This window comes from Phyllobates terribilis, unplaced genomic scaffold (assembly GCF_046119375.1).
Source record: "Phyllobates terribilis strain yellow unplaced genomic scaffold, ASM4611937v1 Scaffold_7__3_contigs__length_470593459, whole genome shotgun sequence".
NCBI lineage: Eukaryota > Metazoa > Chordata > Amphibia > Anura > Dendrobatidae > Phyllobates > Phyllobates terribilis.
Genome location: NW_027362767.1, coordinates 329,893,980 through 329,913,661, shown reverse-complemented (window position 1 = coordinate 329,913,661; position 19,682 = coordinate 329,893,980). Strand labels below are relative to the sequence as shown.

General features: G+C 45.4%; 1 protein-coding gene across 5 annotated transcripts in view; it reads right to left on the bottom strand.

The window, feature by feature from the left end:
• Nucleotides 1–19,682, bottom strand: part of CD99L2 (CD99 molecule like 2) — a 111,614-nt gene that overhangs the window by 54,420 nt on the left and 37,512 nt on the right. For all 5 annotated transcript variants that reach the window (XM_073641206.1, XM_073641204.1, XM_073641205.1 and 2 more), the window contains exons 2-3: nt 5,804–5,863; nt 1,619–1,663 (exon numbers count right to left, since the gene is read on the bottom strand). In XM_073641206.1, coding sequence (XP_073497307.1) covers nt 1,619–1,663; nt 5,804–5,863 — 105 coding nt within the window. The remainder of the gene's footprint in view (nt 1–1,618; nt 1,664–5,803; nt 5,864–19,682) is intronic.

Here is a 19,682-nt window from a genome sequence, read left to right as displayed (position 1 = left end):
GCAGTCAGGGTCACTATCAAGACGGTAAATCAAAATTGCCACCAAAATATCCTTATTGAAGAAGGTTAGGTGAGCAAATTCAACACCCAAAGGAATGTATTAAAAAAAGAATTATATTTTAACGAAACAACACAAGATATGTAATAAAACAGGTGCCTCCAGTGGGAGGGACAATGAAGTATACACTAATGCATACAGCGTTATTTTTAGAAGCAATAAAATCAATAATTCCCATGAAACTGCAAGTGCATGTAAACAGAATAACTTTAATATCACTGTTAAAAACACACTAAGGAAGTGTCACGAAACGCGCGTCGAGGCAGAGGGATGTGCTACTGGCTCTGCTACAGTGTGCACCTGAGAGTCTCTCTACCCAAGGTAATGTTTTTCCCCCATAGCAATTAGGCTATTTAGCCTTCCCATGCACTGACACTTTATTAACCATTGGCAACTATATAAAACTAGGGATTGCTTAGCCAATATGCACTTGCACTTTTGATATATATGCTATTTAAGGGTTCCTTACCTTGGGATATCTCCTTCCTGGTATTATGATACAGTTTTCTCTTTACATATACAGGCGTTGATACCCTAAGTATTTTCAACAGTGACATTGCACTTTTATGGGAATTATTGAATTTATTGCTATATGAGCTTCCGGCACGCTTCTAAAAATACAACTGTATGCATTAGTCTATACTTCATTATCCCTCATACTAGAGGCACCTGTTTTATTGTATATCAGGTGTTATTATGTATTGTTTTGATTATTCAATAAAATATCTTTTTGAAAGAAGTTGTCCACTACTTTTACATTGATGGCCTATACTTAGGATAGGGCATCAATGTATGATCTGCCGGGGTCCCGCACGCGGCACCCCCGCCGATCAGCTGTTAACGGTGCCAGCGGCGGCCGCAGGCCAGAAGTCCTTACCTTCCGGTGCCTGGCTGTCTAACTGTAGTGGCTGGCGCTTGTAACTGCACGTCCGCCTCCCATTCAACTGAATGGGAGGCGGACGTGCAGTACCCCGCGGCGGCCTCTACAGTTAGACGGCCAGGCACCAGAAGATAAGGACTTCCGGCCTGCGGCCGCCGCTAGCAGCAATAACAGCAGATCGGCGGGGGTGCCGCGTACGGGCTCCCTGCCGATCATACATCGATGCCCTATCCTATGGATAGGGCATGAGTGTAAAGGTAGTGGACAACCCCTTTAATACATTTCTTTGGGTGTTCACATTGCTCACCTAACCTTCTTCATGTAGGATATTTTGGTAGCAATTTTGATGTATAGTTCTATTAAATATGAACAACCACAGCAGACACCCAGACCCTGATGAGACCCCCTCAGTCCAGAGTCAGCGGCCGTCGCACATTCAAGGAATCTATTTTCTCAATGTAGCTTCATACCATGCTACCTATCTGAGTAACCTATTGCTAAGTGATGTTGGGACATGGCAGAAATAAGTGCAAGAAACAGAAACAGAGACAGTGGATATTATCGGAAGAAAATAAGTCACCAAATCTGCAATGTGAGAACAAGCCTTTAATGCTCAGGAACTCTGTACTCCCCGAAAATAAAATGCATCCAAGTGCACGAAATTAAAATAAATGTTCTTACCTGTGTTGCGTGTAGGAATTTTAGGAGGTTTTGGTGCAGGCTTAGCTATAGGGGAAAAAAAAAGTTATGAGTTCAAATATTTGCTATGTCCATAGAATGGCTGCTTGATGTATATTCACATTCATACATTTCACTCATGCAATATTCTATACACCCTGCTGTACAACAGCAGTTCAAGCAAAGTTATGAATATGGTAGCAATAAAGTTGGGAGTTGTGACCCTAAGTGCTCATTCAGGAGAGGGTATTTTCGATCAATGTGATGTTCAGGTGCTTAACGGACTGCACACTGGCCCAATAAGAACATCTGTTCCAGTGCACATAAGCAATCTTACATACAGACCAAAAGGAAAAAAAAAAAATTTCCAGATTACAGCAGGTCACTAAGGGTTCGTGCGCACGACTGTAAATCGGACGAGTGATATCCATTGTTTTGAAGGATAGCACTCCTACCCATATTATTCAATGAGGCAGTGCACGTTTCATCTGTTCCTCGGACCTTTTCGTTCCGAGGAAAAAGTCGCAGCATGCACAAGTTGTCTCCGATAACACAGGTCTGCAAAAAATAAAATTTCAAGAGCTATTTTGGTTATTCCACATAATCGTTATGTTTTTTGGTGCACTGAATCTCAAAAATGACCTCCGTTTTGTCATAGGACATCACGTTTCCTGACAATTTAGGTAACTATGTTAAATAAGGCAATACCGCGAAATAAATTAAAATAGGCTTACACTTTTCATTACAAATTTTTCATGAAAAACATTTTTGAACTGAAATGACCTCACTAAAAGTGATTTTTTTTCCCTTTGAGGCTCCTCACGATACATTTACGTTTGTGAGCAGCATCTGGGATGTCTCTCTGAAGCATCCAACAGTAGTCTGCCATCATTGTAATGCACAATTTTCCCTGGCATCTTCTTTCCATCTCTTTAATGTCCTGGTGGAATCGTTCACCTTGCTCTTCACTCACAGCTCCCAAATTTTCAGGAAAGTAGTCAAGGTGGGAATGGAGGAAATGCACTTTCAAAGTCATCAGGCAACCTAAAGCTTGAAATGCTTTCAGCATTCGTCCAACGATCTTTTTGTAGTCAGGATCTTTTTTATTGCCTAAAAATTTCTCTATGATCTCTTTAAATGCAATTCACCCTTCTTTTTTGAGGATCCGTCATGGTGTTGACAAACTCTTTATCAGCTATAAGCCTTCTAATATCAGGTCTGACAAACACAGCTTCCTTCAATTTTGCCTCCAAGAGGCTTGGAAACTTGGTGACCAAGTATTTGAAGCATTCCCCATCACTTGGAAGTGATTTTAAGAATTGCTTCATCAAGCCCAATTTTATGTGGAGAGGTGGTAGAAGATGGAAGGTACCAAAGTTTCTCGGAGGACATTTTTTTCACCGACTGTGAGCACCCTCGGCTTCCAACTCTTCTTGGTCCAATGATTTTGTCGGTCTCGACTGTCCCACAGACACAGAAAACAAGGTTATTTGGTATACCCAGCTTGTTGCCCAACAAGCATGCACAAGACCTTCAAATCCCCACACACTTGCCAACTGTGGTCTTCATATTTAAAGTTTACGAAGAACCAATTCCAAGTTCTCGTAGGTTTCCTTCAAGTGTACGGAATGACCTACAGGGATGGAAGAGTAAAAACAGCAGTGGAGTAAAACGGCTTTGGAGATTTCTTTATGAAGAATCTTTGAAAAGACGCCATTGCGCTGAATCATATTGGATTTTGAATTGACCCAACAAACCTTCGACATTGATGCAATAAACCAACTTGTCTTCCTGGGCAAAGTAAGGGACAAACTCCTTTTCACGGTATCAAAACCATGAAAAAGATGCTCCTGGTAACAATAAATTCCTGCTTTTGAGCCTTGATCAGAGTAACTCAGCGGCATCTTTGGGAAGATTCAAGTCTCTTACTAAATCCTTCTTGTATCATCTTCAAAGTCAAAACTTGATTCGTCATCTGGTTCAGGTATGATTCCACCTCCATCGGAGCTAGGTATCTCTTCCAAGGTAGCAGAGCCCTTGGGTACAGAAATATCTGTGCCATGGGGGATGGGACGAATTGCTGAGTGAAGATTGGGGTATGAAATGGAATGCTTCCATTTGGAATTATACCCTTTCACATTGCATGAACAAAAGTAACAGTTGTCACTATAGTTCTTTAGCTCTCGTCATACCATAGGAATCCCATAACGGAAAGCTTTTTTTTTTTTTACCCTTGAACCAATTTCGGAGGTTCTCAACACACCGTTTGCACACTTTGAGGCGCCAAAACTTTATCTTCATCTCCAAGTTTTAGTCTGAAGTATGCAAAGTATACTGCTTTCACAAAGTCTGTAATATTCAGCTGTTGATTCAACACTATATATTCACCACAAATGAAACAGAAATGGTCAGGAGAATAACGCTAATTTGGGGAAAGACGGTTGATGAATGAAATTCCAACGCAAGTTTCTTGAACACATAACGACCTTTCATTATGTCACTAACCACCTGACTGCCACCAGCCAATCACGCAGTTCCTATCGATGTTAATGGGGAAAGAAAATAAGCGGCCTGCCGATGATTCACACCAGAGTTTGCAGAAGAACCTATAGGTTTGTGGCAAGTCCTGACATTTAGGATTTTTTCAATATTTTTTTCGTTATCAAAACACCAAAATACATGGAAATTATATGAAAACCAAACAGATTTTTAGTCGCAGACCTGTGTAATCAGATGGCACTTGACCATTCACATCTATGGTCCATGGAAACATCAGACCGCACTCAAATGATACCAGTGTGCGGTCAGATTTTCACTGGCACACTGCATGTAAAAGATGGAGACCACACTCTGACCACACTCTGACCACACTCTGACCACACTCTGACCACACTCTGACCACACTCTGACCACACTCTGACCACACTCTGACCACACTCTGACCACACTCTGACCACACTCTTCTTGCATGAGAGAAAATCTATTTTGTGACCCTAGTCTTAATAGGCAGTTCCTGCACATGTCCGCCATGTGGACAACACAATGTGCTGCACACTGAGACACGCAATTTGCACACATGACTCTTATGCAAAGTTTAGCTTTCATCTGAACTTTGCCTCAGCCAGGAATTGAGACTAATTCATTTTTTAATCACAGATCCAGAAATTACGGCACACTCTAATTAACTGCAGACACCAATTTAAAGTTAAGAAATCCACCCTAAATTAGGACAAGGAGTTAAGGTTTCTACCCTGTCAGAGTTGGGCTTGGCCTACACACATTAGTTTGTACCAGGTATCATTCATCCTTTAGACTATATGGTTCTCTGTACAATAAGGCCTCATACATTAAAAAAAAAAAAAAAACGGACACATTTTCATTGTTTTGGATCAGATTTTCATCAGTATTTGGGCAGTGTGTCAGTTTTTACTATCAGAGTTTCATCGGATTTTTCTTCTATGCAAACTTCCCGCTACAAAAAAAAACAACCACCCACTAATGGAGGTTTCTTAAATTTCTATCAAACAGTCTGTGAAGATGAACAGTGCATGGCTGCAACCATGATGTCATCGGTGTCCAGTGCGAGTTTTTCATGGAAGTCTACGTTTTTTTGAGTAGACACTCCATTGACAAAAAAAATAAGACATAAAAAACACGGACATGTGATCTTCCCTATAGACTATAATGAGGATGTGCTCTAGTCGTGAAAAACAAAGAATATACCTGACTCACAGACCTCTGAATGAGGCCCAAGATGGATGACTGCACTCTACATAATGAGAAAACTTACTCCTTAGATCCCAATCTTAGCCTCTCACTCAGCCGAATAAGATCTCATACTTTGCATTGATGAGGGGCAATACCTTGAAACATCGGGTCTGCAAATAGAGATTCTGATTTGGCTTTTATCCTAAGTCATACTGCAAGCCTTGTTAAAGGGTTGATATTGACGTTTAGGATCGCAGCTTCCAACAGCTGGCATTAGAGTTCATGTTCTCTTCCTCTCTGAAGAGGCAATTTGCAGATTTCATTTCCCAGAGGAGCATGCAAGGCGTATAAGTCTCCCCATACTGGAACGCCAGACCTGGCATGTCACGCTCCACAAGGAGAAACCTTACCCCTTAGATGCTAAATGTGTAACATTCACATATTTTAACTCCATTGTGAATACTATATTAGTTTACTTACGCTTTGGAGTCGGGATATCATCGAAAGCATCTTCCAGACTGAAGTCACCTTGTCCATGAGCTAAAATGCAATAATAAATGTATATTAGCAAAACACAAAAAAAACACCTCGTTCTTTACCATTTACCAAAGGGCTAGAGGAGATAGCCTAAAGCGACCTTGTAGCTTTTGTACAATGTTCACATGTTGCATTTTTTTTTTTTACAGCATTATTCTTTTGCACCAAAAACCAGAGTGGTGGCAGCAAAACTGCTGTGAGCAGTACACACATTTTTTTTGTCACTTTTTAGGAGCGTTTTTTTCACGCAGGAGTGTAGAAGGCTGCAAAAACATTGAAAGAATTTACATCGTGTGTCTTGGCAAAAACGCCACAAGAATCAAAGTACAAGTGGGGAAAGAAAAAAGCTTCAGTATGAGATTTCAAATATATAATGTTTTACGCTGGTACTGTAAAACGCTGCATATATTATGCACTAAATATGCTGTATAAAACAAACGCCAAGTGTGAACATGTACTTTTGAGCATGTATTGCAATTAAGGAGATCACCCATTATGTATATGGGAATTGCATTATAAGCAATTCCCTAAAATAAAAATATCCTCTAATCACTATATCTTTACAAAGTACCAGAGATCCATACAATAGGAAAACGGACTGGAAAAAACTGCTCTCCCAGACCAGTACTGTATGCAAAGTGCAAAGCGCCTGACGTGGGTGTAATGTTCAGACCCTTTACTCCCCTGCAAAACACAGCCAGGCATAAACAGCGCTCATGTTCTGGGGGTAGTTCCTCTCTCAATAAATATGTATTCTTGTCTCATCTATTAGACATTTAGGAGGATTGGGGGGAGATATGATGGATATATTATTTAGATAGCCAAAAAGCTAAGGCTAGGGGATACAGCGGTATATACTGCTCGACAGCAATTGTCAGACAATATACACACACCAGGGGATAGGGCAGATACAGATCACAGTCATACAGCCGTTATGTCCTAACATGCAAAGCGTCTCGTATATTCGTCTTAGACTTAAGATATTAATAGGATTATTCCCGTTATCCAGGCCTCTAATAAATGTGTACAACCACAGCAGACACCCCCACACTGAGCTCAGCCTGATGAAGCCCCCTCACTACAGACTCGGCAGCCGCATATCAAGGAATCTTTTCTCAATGTAGCTTCAGTGTAAGATGAAGCAGCAGCTTCTTACCACCATTAATATGAATTATAGATGATTCCAACCTGCATACAATGTAATGTATTGCTAGGGGACGCCGGAACATGGCTGAAACGAGTGCCGGGAAACAGAAGCAGAGACCGTGGATACGATCGAAAGGAAGACGTCACAGTATCGGTATGGGTATGTTCATTTACACAATCAGATCTGAGATTAGTAAGAATTATCGGATTTATTTGGTATAGAAAGTCATTAGTTCTTCACTTTCACATCCCTTAACCCCTTCTCGCCGCAGTCATTTTACCCTTCCTGACACAGCCCCATTTTCAAATCTGACCTTTATCCCTTTATGTGGTGAGAACTCTGGAAAGCTTCTACAAGACGATTTTTTCGTGACACATTGTACTATATGTTAGTACTGAATTTAGGGTTTATGAAAATACATGAAATTTGCAAAAATAGGTAAAAAAAAAAAATTGACGTTTTCAAACTTTGGAAAATGATAGTTTGGGGCCCACTTTCCTGAAAGTTGACAACCCCTTTAAAACAGACATTTCTTAACTATTTTGTGGTATGACGGACATATACCTTGCCTACTTTACGTCAGTATCATTTTCCAAAGGTCATTTAATATTTTTTGGAAGATGTTCAAAAAAAAACTCAAAAATTTTTAATACAAATTTTTCATATTATAATGGAACACCCCAAAAGTGACATTTTAATAACTGCACCCCTAAAATGGTTAAAAATCTTACTCCTGAAGTTTATTAACCCTTCATCTGCTTCACAGGAATTAAAAAGTGAAAAAAAATTGTTTATTTTGCTTTTCATTTTCACAAGGGGCAGTAGGAGAAAGTGGACATTGCTATTAAGAACCCCATTCCTCCTGAACACGGCAATAGCCTGTACGTGGTTAAAAACTAGTGTTTGGGCTGAGATGTGAAGAAGCACTTTTTGGCTTTCACAGCACAAATTTGGCTTTTAGAGTTTTTAGACACCATTTATTTAGGGGTGCATTATACTACATGGATGACTATTGGAAGTGCATTATACCATATGGAGGACTATTGGGGGTGCATTATACTATATGGATGACTATGGGAAGTGCATTATACCATATGCGGGAATATGGGGAGTGCATTATACTATATGAAGGATTATGAGGTGCAGTATGCCATATGGAGGATTATGAAGTGCAGTATGCCATATGGAGGATTATGGGGGGTGCATTATACCGTATGGAGGATTATGGGGAGTGCATTACACTGTATGGAGGATTATGGGGAGTGCATTACACTATATGGAGGATTATGGGGAGTGCATTACACTATATGGGGGATTATGGAGTGCAGTATACCATATGGAGGATTATGAGATGCAGTATACCAAATGGATGATTATGGGGTGCAGTATACCATATGGAGGATTATGGGGTGCAGTATACTATATGGAGGATTATGGGGTACAGTGTGGGCCATTATAATATTTGGTGGGCTATGTGGGGGCCATTATACTGTATGCAAGCAATTATACAGTGTGAAGGTTTGTGTGGAGTCCATTATGCTGTCTGGAGGGCTAATGGAAACATTATACAATATGTAGGCCCATTATACTGCATGGAGGGCTGTGATGGGGTCACCATACTTTGCCGGGGGAGTTGAGGTGGGGTACAGTAGGGTCATCATACTGTGTCTGGAGGGTACTGTGGAGGAATTCACTGTGGGGGAATCATACAGTTTTAGTGTGGCACTTTTGGTGGCATCATACTTCATGGGTGCAATGAAAGGGAAATCTATGACTTCAGTAGGAGGAAAATTACTTTGTAAGGACTGCAATGTTTTGAGATATGCTCCTCCGTGAGCCCGCTCTTTATATAGCTCCATCACTTTTCCTTGTAGATGCATGGTAGTAATAAAAATGGTTGCAAGGGTGTATGTACATTAATAAGAATCTTATCAAAATATCTTTAGTATTTTCTGTATAGCCATCTGCATATAAAAGCTTAGAGCTAAAAAAAAAACCTATCATAAAAAAATCCTGAGCATTTCTGCATCGTGGGCACATAGCCATACTGAATTTTTTTTGTTTTTTTTTCCAATTTGGAGGAAATCGCTTCAGCTAAACCCAATATCACAATTCAGCTTTGGACAAATAACATTTGTGGATATTAATTAGGGAAAGCAGAAAGTGATCACATGTGTACATAACAAGCCGGCGTCCGGTGCTATGCAGGGCGAGTCCCCGTTGTCCCTGCACCATCTGCACACCCCTTCTTCTGGCAGAGCTCTTCAGACGAGATTTTCTGTGGGGTGCCGTGTTCTACCGTAATGGACTGTGACAGAAATAGAGATTTTTATGGTCTTATCTTTGCTTGCAGCAGTGATAAACAGAAAGGTTAACATCTATTTTCTCCTCCAATGCTTTCCTGTAATTCACACAGACAAGAAAACTGAATCTATCCAGTTGTTCTGCAACTACTACAATCACAAACTGCATATTTAATTTCCCAGAGGACAACTGAATTGCTTATAAGCCTCCTCACACTAGCATGCCTAGTCCAAGCATGTCACTATTCACAAGGAGAACTGTTGCCCCTTAGATCTCACTAAGAAGCCTCTTATACAGCCAAATCAGATCTCACACTTTGCACTGATGAGAGACAACAACCTGAAACACCCTGTCTGCATATTGAGATTCTAGTTTGGCTTTTATCTTTAAGTCATATGGCAAGGCTTGTTAAAGGGTCGATAATTGACTTTTAGACAATGCGCCCACGATGCAGAAATTAAGCAGAAATTTTCCTGAGCATTTCTGCATCTCCTTGGCAGAAAAAACGCATCTGGATTTTACATGCGTTTTTTCTGCCAGAGATGAGCGTTTTTTAAGCATGTTTGCATGCATTTCCTCATGCGTTTTTTCAAGCGCTTTTCCATGCGATTTTGAGCATCACTTTTAAAAGTGCTTGACAAGTTGGTCACACAATATAAATCCATGCAAACGGCATGGATTTATATTGTGTGACCAACTTATTCTGCTTTAAATGTAGCATCAATAGTAAAAAAAAAAGAAAGAATTAAAACGTAAAAAATAAAAAAATAAAAAACATTATACTTACCTCTCCTCCGGCGGCCCCCGATCTCCTTCTCCTGTGGCGTCCTCTGTCCTCAGCGTCCCGCGGTGTTCTGAAAGGACCTGCGCTGACGTTATTTAGTCAGCTGACAGGTTACGCGACCGCTGTAGTCAGCAGTCGTGTGACCATCACATGACTAAATGACGTCAGCGCAGGTCCTTTGAGAACACCGCGGGACGCTGAGGAGAGAGGACGCCACCGGAGAAGGAGACCGGGGGGCTGCCGGAGGAGAGGTAAGTATAATGTGTTTTTTTTACGTTTTCTTTTTTTTTTACTAATGGTACCCGTGTCGGATGAGAGTCTCCTCTTCTCCAGACCCGGGTACCATCCGCGCATTGAACCGCATAACATCTGCATGCATACATGTAAACATGGGATGTTATGCGGTTCAATGCAAGTCAATGACAGCGATTTCACCGCGTTTACGCACAATAAATGGTTGTGCTGCGGATTTTTACACAATGATAATCCACAGCAGAAATTTCCGCAGCATGTGCACAGCACATGCGGATTATCATTGGGAAACATGGCAGACAACTTAACAAGCGTTTTTAATGCGTTTTCGTGGCGGAAACGTATTAAATACGCATTGTGGGCACACAGCCTTAGGATTACTACTTCCTATAGGTGACACTAGAGTTCAAGTAGTTTTCCTCTCTGAAGAGGCAATTTGCTATAGGACCTGAAAATAAGGTGTTATATTCTTCATATAGTTAAAACACAAGAAAATAACACTGCGTTGAGTCCAGAAAGAGCCTTTTTATGCACCTACAGAATTTAATGATCACTTTGCCTTGTTATATTGAGAAAATAAGCAGCAAGACACGGATAATTCGCTTCTAGAAAAAGGGGGGAGGATTATCATTAAAATTTATCTGAAATTGTATTTTTTTTGCCTTTGGAACAAAAAAAAAAATAAAAAAACAACATATATAAAATTGTAAGGATTCCTGTGAATGAATGCAAAAATCCACAACAACATATATTCAAAGTTTTTTTGTTTTTTTTCTACATTGATTTTGAAGTGGATCTGCCACAAAATCAGGACTGTAACGACCACGGTCGCAGTGGTCGCCACTGCGACTATGTCTGGTGGGTCAGGGGCCCACCAATGCTAGCACGTACTTCAGCTGAAGTGTATTGCTGCGTACAGACTCATCAGGTCCATGCCAGAGGCCAGCAGCTGACGTCAGCGTGCACATGACCAGGGGCGCATGGTAGTAACGTCATGCACTCCCGTCACTTGTCAAAGTCAGCTGCCTAACAAGAGGACGCGGTGCGGCGTGGGTGCGCTAGGAAGGTGAGGAGCGTTTTTGTTTTTCTGTGTATTCGAACCACATCGGGGCCATATACCAAGATGGGGGCCAGGATGAGGGCCATATATACACAGAAAAGGGCCATATACTAGGATGGGTGCCATATACCAGAATGAGGTCCAGGATGAGGGCCATATACCAGGATGAGGTCCAGAATGAGGGCCGTATACCAGGATGGGGCACGAATGAGGGCGATATACTTTGATGGGGCGACATATACTGAGGCTGTGCATTATACTATATGGATGACTATGGGCTGTGCATTATACTGTATGGAGGGCTATGGGGGACATATTGACACATTATACTGTGTGGAGGAGTATGGAGGGTGCATTATATTATGTGGAGAACTATGGGGGGTGCATTATACTATATGGAGAACTATGGGGAGTGCATTATACTTCTGCTATGGGGCCCCATGACTTCTATGTTCACTCCTGGTGAGTATAATGGTTTACTTTTTTCTAAACATTAAAGAACAGCGGAGATATATATATACCTAGAGTCCGATGGGCCTCCGGTGCAAGATTTCGACCGGGGATTGCATCGGGGCCCATCAGACTCTAGGTATCTGGGTACGCCACTGTACAAGTCCAAAACAAAAACCTGTGAGAGCACACAGTCTACTGTTACGGATCCAGGTGGTGGGACCTCTGTGCTGCGGTGCAAGGAGGGACCAGAGGGGAGTAACTAAGTATTAACTCAGACTGACCAAGGTCGCACGGCAGCTCAATCGACTCCGTGACTAGGGAAGGACCAAGCAGAGGGACCAGATGCTACTCTGGGCCAGACCTTGTATGAGAGCAGGTGACTCCCACGGGTCAGAAGGCAGGGACTGACCTGTACGGCAGGTAACTGGCAGGAGCCTCGAGGTAGGCTGACAGATAGGCACGGCAGGTAACTGGCAGGAGCCTCCAGGTAGGCTGACAGACAGGCACGGCAGGTAACTGGTACGTTCTCCGGGTAGGCCATGCAAGCCAGGCCCATAGACAGACTGGTGGGTTTGGATCGTAGGCAGACCGTCGGGCTGGAGAGTACACTTGGCTGGCGGACTGGACCGGTAGTCAGGCTGGCGGACTGGACCGGTAGTCAGGCTGGCGGACTGGACCGGTAGTCAGGCTGGCGGACTGGACCGGTAGTCAGGCGGGCGGACTGGACCGGTAGTCAGGCGGGCGGACTGGACCGGTAGTCAGGCGGGCGGACTGGACCGGTAGTCAGGCTAGCAGCGGGACCTGAGGGCTGAAGCAGAGTTTAGGACACAAAGCTACAACCTTGCACGGAAACCTCCATTTTGGAGGAGGTGCCTTTTACATGAGGGGACCTCCGGCCAGTTGCCGGGGACTCCTTAGGACGGCGTGCGTGGCCCCTTTAAGAGGGAGGGAGCGCGCGCGCCCTAAGCACAGTGCCCGAGAAGCTGCGCATGCCGGCAGCAGCAGGAGCGCCGGGGGACGCCGGGCGGGGTGCGCGGAGGTAAGAGGAATGGCTTCTCTGCCTGTCAGGGGGCAGAGACGCCGATACTACAGTACACCCCCCCCTTTACGCCCCCTCTTTTTTAGGCCTGAAAGAAATTTAAGGAGAAGCGGGGTCTGGATGTTCTCCTTGGGTTCCAAAGTTCTCTCCAAACCCCTTCCAATCCACCAGAAAAAAGGCTTTTCCTCTTACCCTCTTGGTGGCCAGAATGTTCTCTACCTCATTGACGTCCTCAGCGGAGACCGGAGCTGGGGAGGTACCTGGATTGTCGGAAAAAGAATTAAGCACAACTGGTTTGAGGAGAGATACGTGGAAGGAGTTGGGAATCCGTAAGGTGGCCGGAAATTTTAACTTGTAGACTACTGGGTAGATTTGCTTGAGGACTTCAAATGGATCGATGAACCGTGGACCCAACTTATAGGAGAGTATTTTGAGACGAACATGTTTGGAGGAGAGCCAAAACTTGTCTCCCGGACGGAATTGAGGCGATCCAGACGTCTCTTATCAGCATGTTTCTTCATCCGCTCAGAGGATTGAAGAAGTGTGGACCTAGTGTCTTCCCAAATGGTGTTAAATTCGCTGACCAGAGACTCCGCGGCAGGGTTGTCCACTGAAGCGGAAAAGGGAAACTGAATCCGGGGATGCTGACCGTAGACCACAAAGAACGGGGACTTGGAAGAAGATTCGCTCTCATGGTTGTTATAGGAGAACTCGGCCCATGGTAGGAGCTTCACCCAATCGGTATGGTGATCGTTGACCAAGTGCTGGAGGAAGCTGGTAAGGATATGGTTGATAAGTTCCACTTGGCCATTGGACTGCGGATGGTAAGCAGAGGAGAAATCCAGGGTGACCTCCAGCAGCTTGCACGTAGCTCTCCAGAAGCGCGAAGTAAACTGGACCCCACGATCAGACACAATGTGGAGGGGTATGCCGTGGAGACGAAAGATGTGATGGATGAAGTCCTTAGCCAGCACAGATGCAGACGGGAGACCAGGCAGAGGGATGAAGTGAGCCATTGTAGAAAACGGTCAGCGACCACCCAAATGACAGTACAACCGGCAGAAACAGAGAGATCAGTAATAAAGTCCATAGCAATGTGTTTTCACGGGGCAGCAGGCACGGGAAGAGGCAGGAGATGGCAGGCTGGAAGATGTCTGGGAACTGGGAACCTTGTTGCGGGCACAGGTGAACAGGCCGTGACGAAGTCTACCACATCCTTGCGCAGGGTAGGCCACCAGTAATGCCAGGTAATGAGCAGGAAGGTCTTCTTCTGGCTAGCATGGCCAGCTAGTTTGGATGAATGACCCCAGTGAAGAACCTTCTTATGCTCCAGAACTGCTACAAACGTCTTACCGGGTGGGAGACGAGACAGGTCCAAGGGGGCCACATTCATCACTTTGGAGGGATCGATGATATGCATAGGCTCCTCCTCTTGATCGGAAGACAGGAAGAATCGGGACAAGGCGTCGGCCTTAACGTTCTAGTCCGCCGGGCGGTAATGTAGGGTAAAGTTGAAGCGGGCGAAGAACAAAGACCACCGGGCCTGACGCGGATTGAGTCTTTGGGCATTCTGTAGATATGCCAGGTTTTTGTGGTCAGTATAGATGACCACCGTGTGCAGAGTCCCCTCGAGCAGGTAACGCCACTCCTCCAGCGCCAATTTGATGGCTAGCAGTTCTCGGTCTCCTATGGAGTAGTTGCGCTCAGACGAGGAGAAGAGCTTGGAGAAGAAGCCGCAGGTTACCATTCTCCCAGATAGAGATTTGTGGGTGAGCACCGCTCCGGCTCCGGAAGAGGAAGCATCAACCTCCAGAAAGAACTGTTTGTTGCTATCCGGACGGTGCAGCACTGGGGCAGAAGAGAAGGCTTGTTTTAAGGAGAGAAAGGCCTCCTCCGCTTCGGACGGCCATTCCTTAGGATTTGCTCCCTTTCTGGTGAGCGCAGAGATGGGAGCAGTCCGGGAAGAGAAATGTGGGATGAAGAGACGGTAATAGTTGGCGAAGCCCAGGAATCGCTGAATTGCCTTCAACCCCTCCGGACGGGGCCACTTTAAGACGGCAGAGACCTTCTCGGGGTCCATCCGTAGACCTGTCTTAGAGAGAATATAGCCCAGGAATGGAAGAGAGGTCTGCTCGAAGAGGCATTTCTCAAATTTTGCATATAGGTGATTCTGCCTGAGCCTAAGCAGGACCTGACGAACATCCCTCCGGTGTGTGGGAAGATCCGGAGAGAAGACCAAGATGTCGTCCAGGTACACCACCACGCAAGAATATAAGAGGTCACAGAAGATGTCGTTAACTAATTCTTGGAAGACGGCGGGAGCATTACAGAGACCGAAGGGCATCACACGGTATTCATAGTGACAGTCCTGGGTATTGAATGCCGTCTTCCACTCGTCTCCTTGGCGGATCCGGATCAAGTTATACGCCCCACGAAGATCGAGCTTGGTGAAGATCTTCGAGCCTTTAAGGCGGTCGAACAGATCAGAGATGAGCGACAGGGGGTATTTGTTTTTGATAGTAATTTGGTTGAGTGATCTATAATCGATACAGGGACGTAGTGAACCCTCATTCTTTTTTACGAAGAAGAATCCGGCTCCAGCCGGGGAGGTAGATTTCCGGATGAATCCCCTAACCAGATTTTCTACAATGTACTCCGACATGGCCTGGGTTTCGGCCAACGACAACGGGTAAATATGCCCACAGGGTGGAGTGGCACCGGGTACCAGGTCGATAGGGCAATCATATGGCCTATGAGGTGGCAGTGTCTCTGCCTCCTTCTTGTCGAAGACATCTGCATAGGACCAGTAAGGTGCCAGTAGACCAGGTAAATTAGCCGGAGTAGATTGGAGGTCGAGCCGGGTGAACAGGAACCAGGCAGGTCTCATGGCAATCCTGCCCCCAACGGAGCACCTCACCGGATTGCCAATTCAGAACGGGTTCATGTCTCTGTAGCCAGGGTAGACCTAGCAAAAGGGAGTGAGAGAGTCCGGAAAGCATATGGAAGGAGATCCTCTCTGAGTGCAGCATTCCCACCTGCAGGTTTACGGGCTCTGTGACGAACAAGATTGTCACCGGAAGGAGTCTTCCATCCACGGAAGAGACTGCCAATGGTTCAGCCAGAGGTTTGGTAGCAATCTGATACTTCTCTACAAGAGACTGGGAAATGAGATTCCCAGCGCCTCCAGAATCCAGATGTGCGGTTTCAAAGAAGCGGTTCTCTCCACAGGAGATAGAGACGGATAAAGTCAAGAATGGAGAGGATTTACTCTTGCCTAGGACGACCTCTCCGAGCGGTCCTAGACACTGGAGTTTCCCGGCTTCACCGGGCAGGAACGGATAAGGTGCTCCTTACTACCACAGTAGAAACAGCTCCCCTCGGCTCGGCGTGTTTCTTGGCGAGACTTTACCATCTTGGTCTGGTCGATCTGCATAGGTTCGGGCGAGCGTGCCCGGGGAGTTGCTGGTCAGGAAGCAGGTTTCTGGAAAACAGGAGCAAGACGAGAAAATCTTCTCTCCCGGGTAGTCTCCTTAGCACGTTCTAGGAAACGGATGTCAATCCGGGTAGCTAATGACAGCAGGTCATCCAGGGTGGTAGGATTGTCCCGGCCGGCTAACTCGTCCTTAATCCGACCGGAAAGACCCTCCCAGAAGGTGGACACCAGGGCCTCATTGTCTCAGGCAAGCTCAGAAGCGAGGGTACGGAACTGTATGGCATACTGGCCCACGGTGAGACTCCCTTGGCGGAGTCGGAGCAAAGAGGAGGCAGTAGAAATCCTTCATCCGGGTTCATCGAAGACCCTCCGGAAGGCAGAGAGGAAAGCCGGAAGATCGGACACCAGGGAATCCCCTCTCTCTTAGAGGGTTTAGCCATGACAATGCTTCCCCGGTGAGGTGAGACATGATGAACACCACCTTGGCCCGTTCGGTGGGAAACTGATGTGTCAGAAGTTCAAAGTGCAGCGTTCACTGGTTCAGAAAGACATGACATAAGACGGGGTCACCTCCAAAACGGGGAGGCGCAGAAAGACAGGGTCCTAGGCTGGAAGCCGTGGTACTGGTAGGCAGCGGCGCCGCCGGAGCGGGTGTTGCTCGACTCGAGGCGGGCACAGGTGGGACAGACAGCGTGTCCTTGCGAGAGTTGACAGACCGCAGGTAGGTCAGGATGGTCTCCTGTTGGGATCTCTGACGAGAAACCTCCTGGTACAGGTCAGCAAGCGAAGGGGCCTGGGGGCCACCGGGTTCCATGGCCCATGCAAACTGTTATGGATCCGGGTGGTGGAACCTCTGTGCTGCGGTGCAAGAAGGGACCAGAGGGGCGTAACTAGGTATCAACTCGGACTGCCCAAGGTCGCACGGCGGCTCAATCGACTCCGTGACCAGGGAAGGACCAAGCAGACGGACAAGGTGCTACTCTGGGCCAGACCTTGTATGAGAGCAGGTGACTCCCAAGGGTCAGAAGGCAGGGACTGACCTGTATGGCAGGTAACTGGCAGGAGCCTCCAGGTAGGCTGACAGATAGGCACGGCAGGTAACTGGTAGGAGCCTCCAGGTAGGCTGACAGATAAGCACGGCAGGTAACTGGCAGGAGCCTCCAGGTAGGCTGACAGATAGGCACGGCAGGTAACTGGTACGTTCTCCGGGTAGGCAGACAAGCCAGGCCCATAGGCAGACCGTCGGGCTGGAGAGTACACTTGGCTGGCGGACTGAACCGGTAGTCAGGCTGGCGGACTGGACCGGTAGTCAGGCTGGCGGACTGGACCGGTAGTCAGGCTGGCGGACTGGACCGGTAGTCAGGCTGGCGGACTGGACCGGTAGTCAGGCTGGCGGACTGGACCGGTAGTCAGGCTAGCAGCAGGACCTGAGGGCTGAAGCAGAGTGTAGGACACAAAGCTACAACCTTGCACGGGCACCTCCATGTTGGAGGAGGTGCCTTTTACATGAGGGGTCCTACGGCCCTTGGCCGGGGACTCCTTAGGACGGCGCGCACGGCCCCTCCCCTTTAAGAGGAAGGGAGCGCGCGCGCCCTAAGCACAGTGCCCGAGAAGCTGCGCACGCCGGCAGCAGCAGGAGCGAAGGGGGACGCCTGGCGGGGTGTGCGGCGGTAAGAGGAACGGCTTCTCTGCCTGTCAGGGGGTAGAGACGCCGATACTACATTCTTCTTCACGCATCACATTTTTCCCCGCCAGTTTTCCTTTTCGGCAAAATATTCAGCATTTTATTGCCCCAGCAAAGTAAAAGATTTCTGATATCTCATGCACATGTTGCTTTTTATTTATTTATTTTTTTGCAGATGTGAGTTTCAGATGATTTACAGGATGTTAATTCTTTCAGAGTTCACTCATGCTAATGCATGGGAAAACCACATTAGAATACAGCATTTTTTTAGGCAGCATTTTTCCTGCCAAAAGACAAGTATTTGCTGCACACATTTCAACAACAAAAACGCAACATGTTCACATACCCTTAGGCCTCATTCAGACGTCCATGTTTTTCCACGTATGCAAAAAAATGGAACAAGTGTCAATGTTTGGTCGGGGTGTCTGTTTTTGCCATCAGGGATTTTCATGTATAGATAAATGAATAAATAAACAAGCTCATCCTACCGTTTGTAATAATTACAGATAGCACACAAATGGAATACATGCGCTGTCCATAATTTTCATGGACCCATAGACTTGTATTGGTATTTTTTATCCATGTTGCCGGGAATAGAAAAACACTGACATGTGAACAGCCCTATAAACTATAAGAGGTATGTGAAAATCACGGACAGAACACGTATGGGCAATAAGGACATCAGTGACGCCAAAAAGAGTAGGGTCAGTTAGTAATTGCTAGCAAGTCCAGAGTCGGTTGCTAATTTCTAGGGAAATTAACTGTAAGGCTCCTGGACTTCTGTTGCTGTGGGACTTTAGGCACATGACCGGGTTTTCCATTTACAATGAAACTAGTGGAAAAAAAATTGCAAAGAATTCCTGACATTTAGAGAACAAAAGAACTTGTGTTTGTAGGACTAAAGCAGAAAAATTACAAAGTTTGTTTCGGTAAGTATACATGGCATATGGAGGATGAGAGCAGATTTGGGAAGATGGCTTAGGTTAAAGTCCCACAATGAGTTTTTGGTGAATTTTTTGATGCTGTGCAAAAACGCATTGTCTTACAGTTCCAGCAAAGTGGATGGGATTTATAGAAAACTCATGCCCACTGTGCTTATTTTTTTACGTTGCACAAACTGATCTGCGGGATGTTTTTCAAATCCAAAACATACATTTTTCCTGCGGGCACACTGAGTTTTATGTGCAAATTTTCCCCTAGATTTGCATTACATGCACAAAATCTACAGGTAAAAAAACAAAATGCATTATGCATTTTGTTAGTTAGTGTATATCTGCTGCAGAAACATTTAAAAACACATGCAATCCATTCAGTAAAATGGCGCTGATGGCGAGGCGAACGTGAAGATTAAGATCTCGGCTCAATTAAATCTTTAAAGTTATCTGCTTAACAGCGCCATTATGGCCATAATTTAACATGCAAAATCATGCGGTCTAACTAAATTTTCTATCCTAAAGGCCCACATAAAGTCGGCCAAACTAGCTGGTATCGGTGGGATTAGTCCATAGTCTAATGTATAGTGTTTCCAAACTCTCCCCTCAACAGATGATGTTGGGGTGAAGAAGAATTTGACAAGTCTAATTTTGTGTATCCAATCCTTTTGTTCTGTAGGAGTAAGCCGCTGCCAGATGACTGACAGTGGCCATTTCATAGAGAACACAGAAGC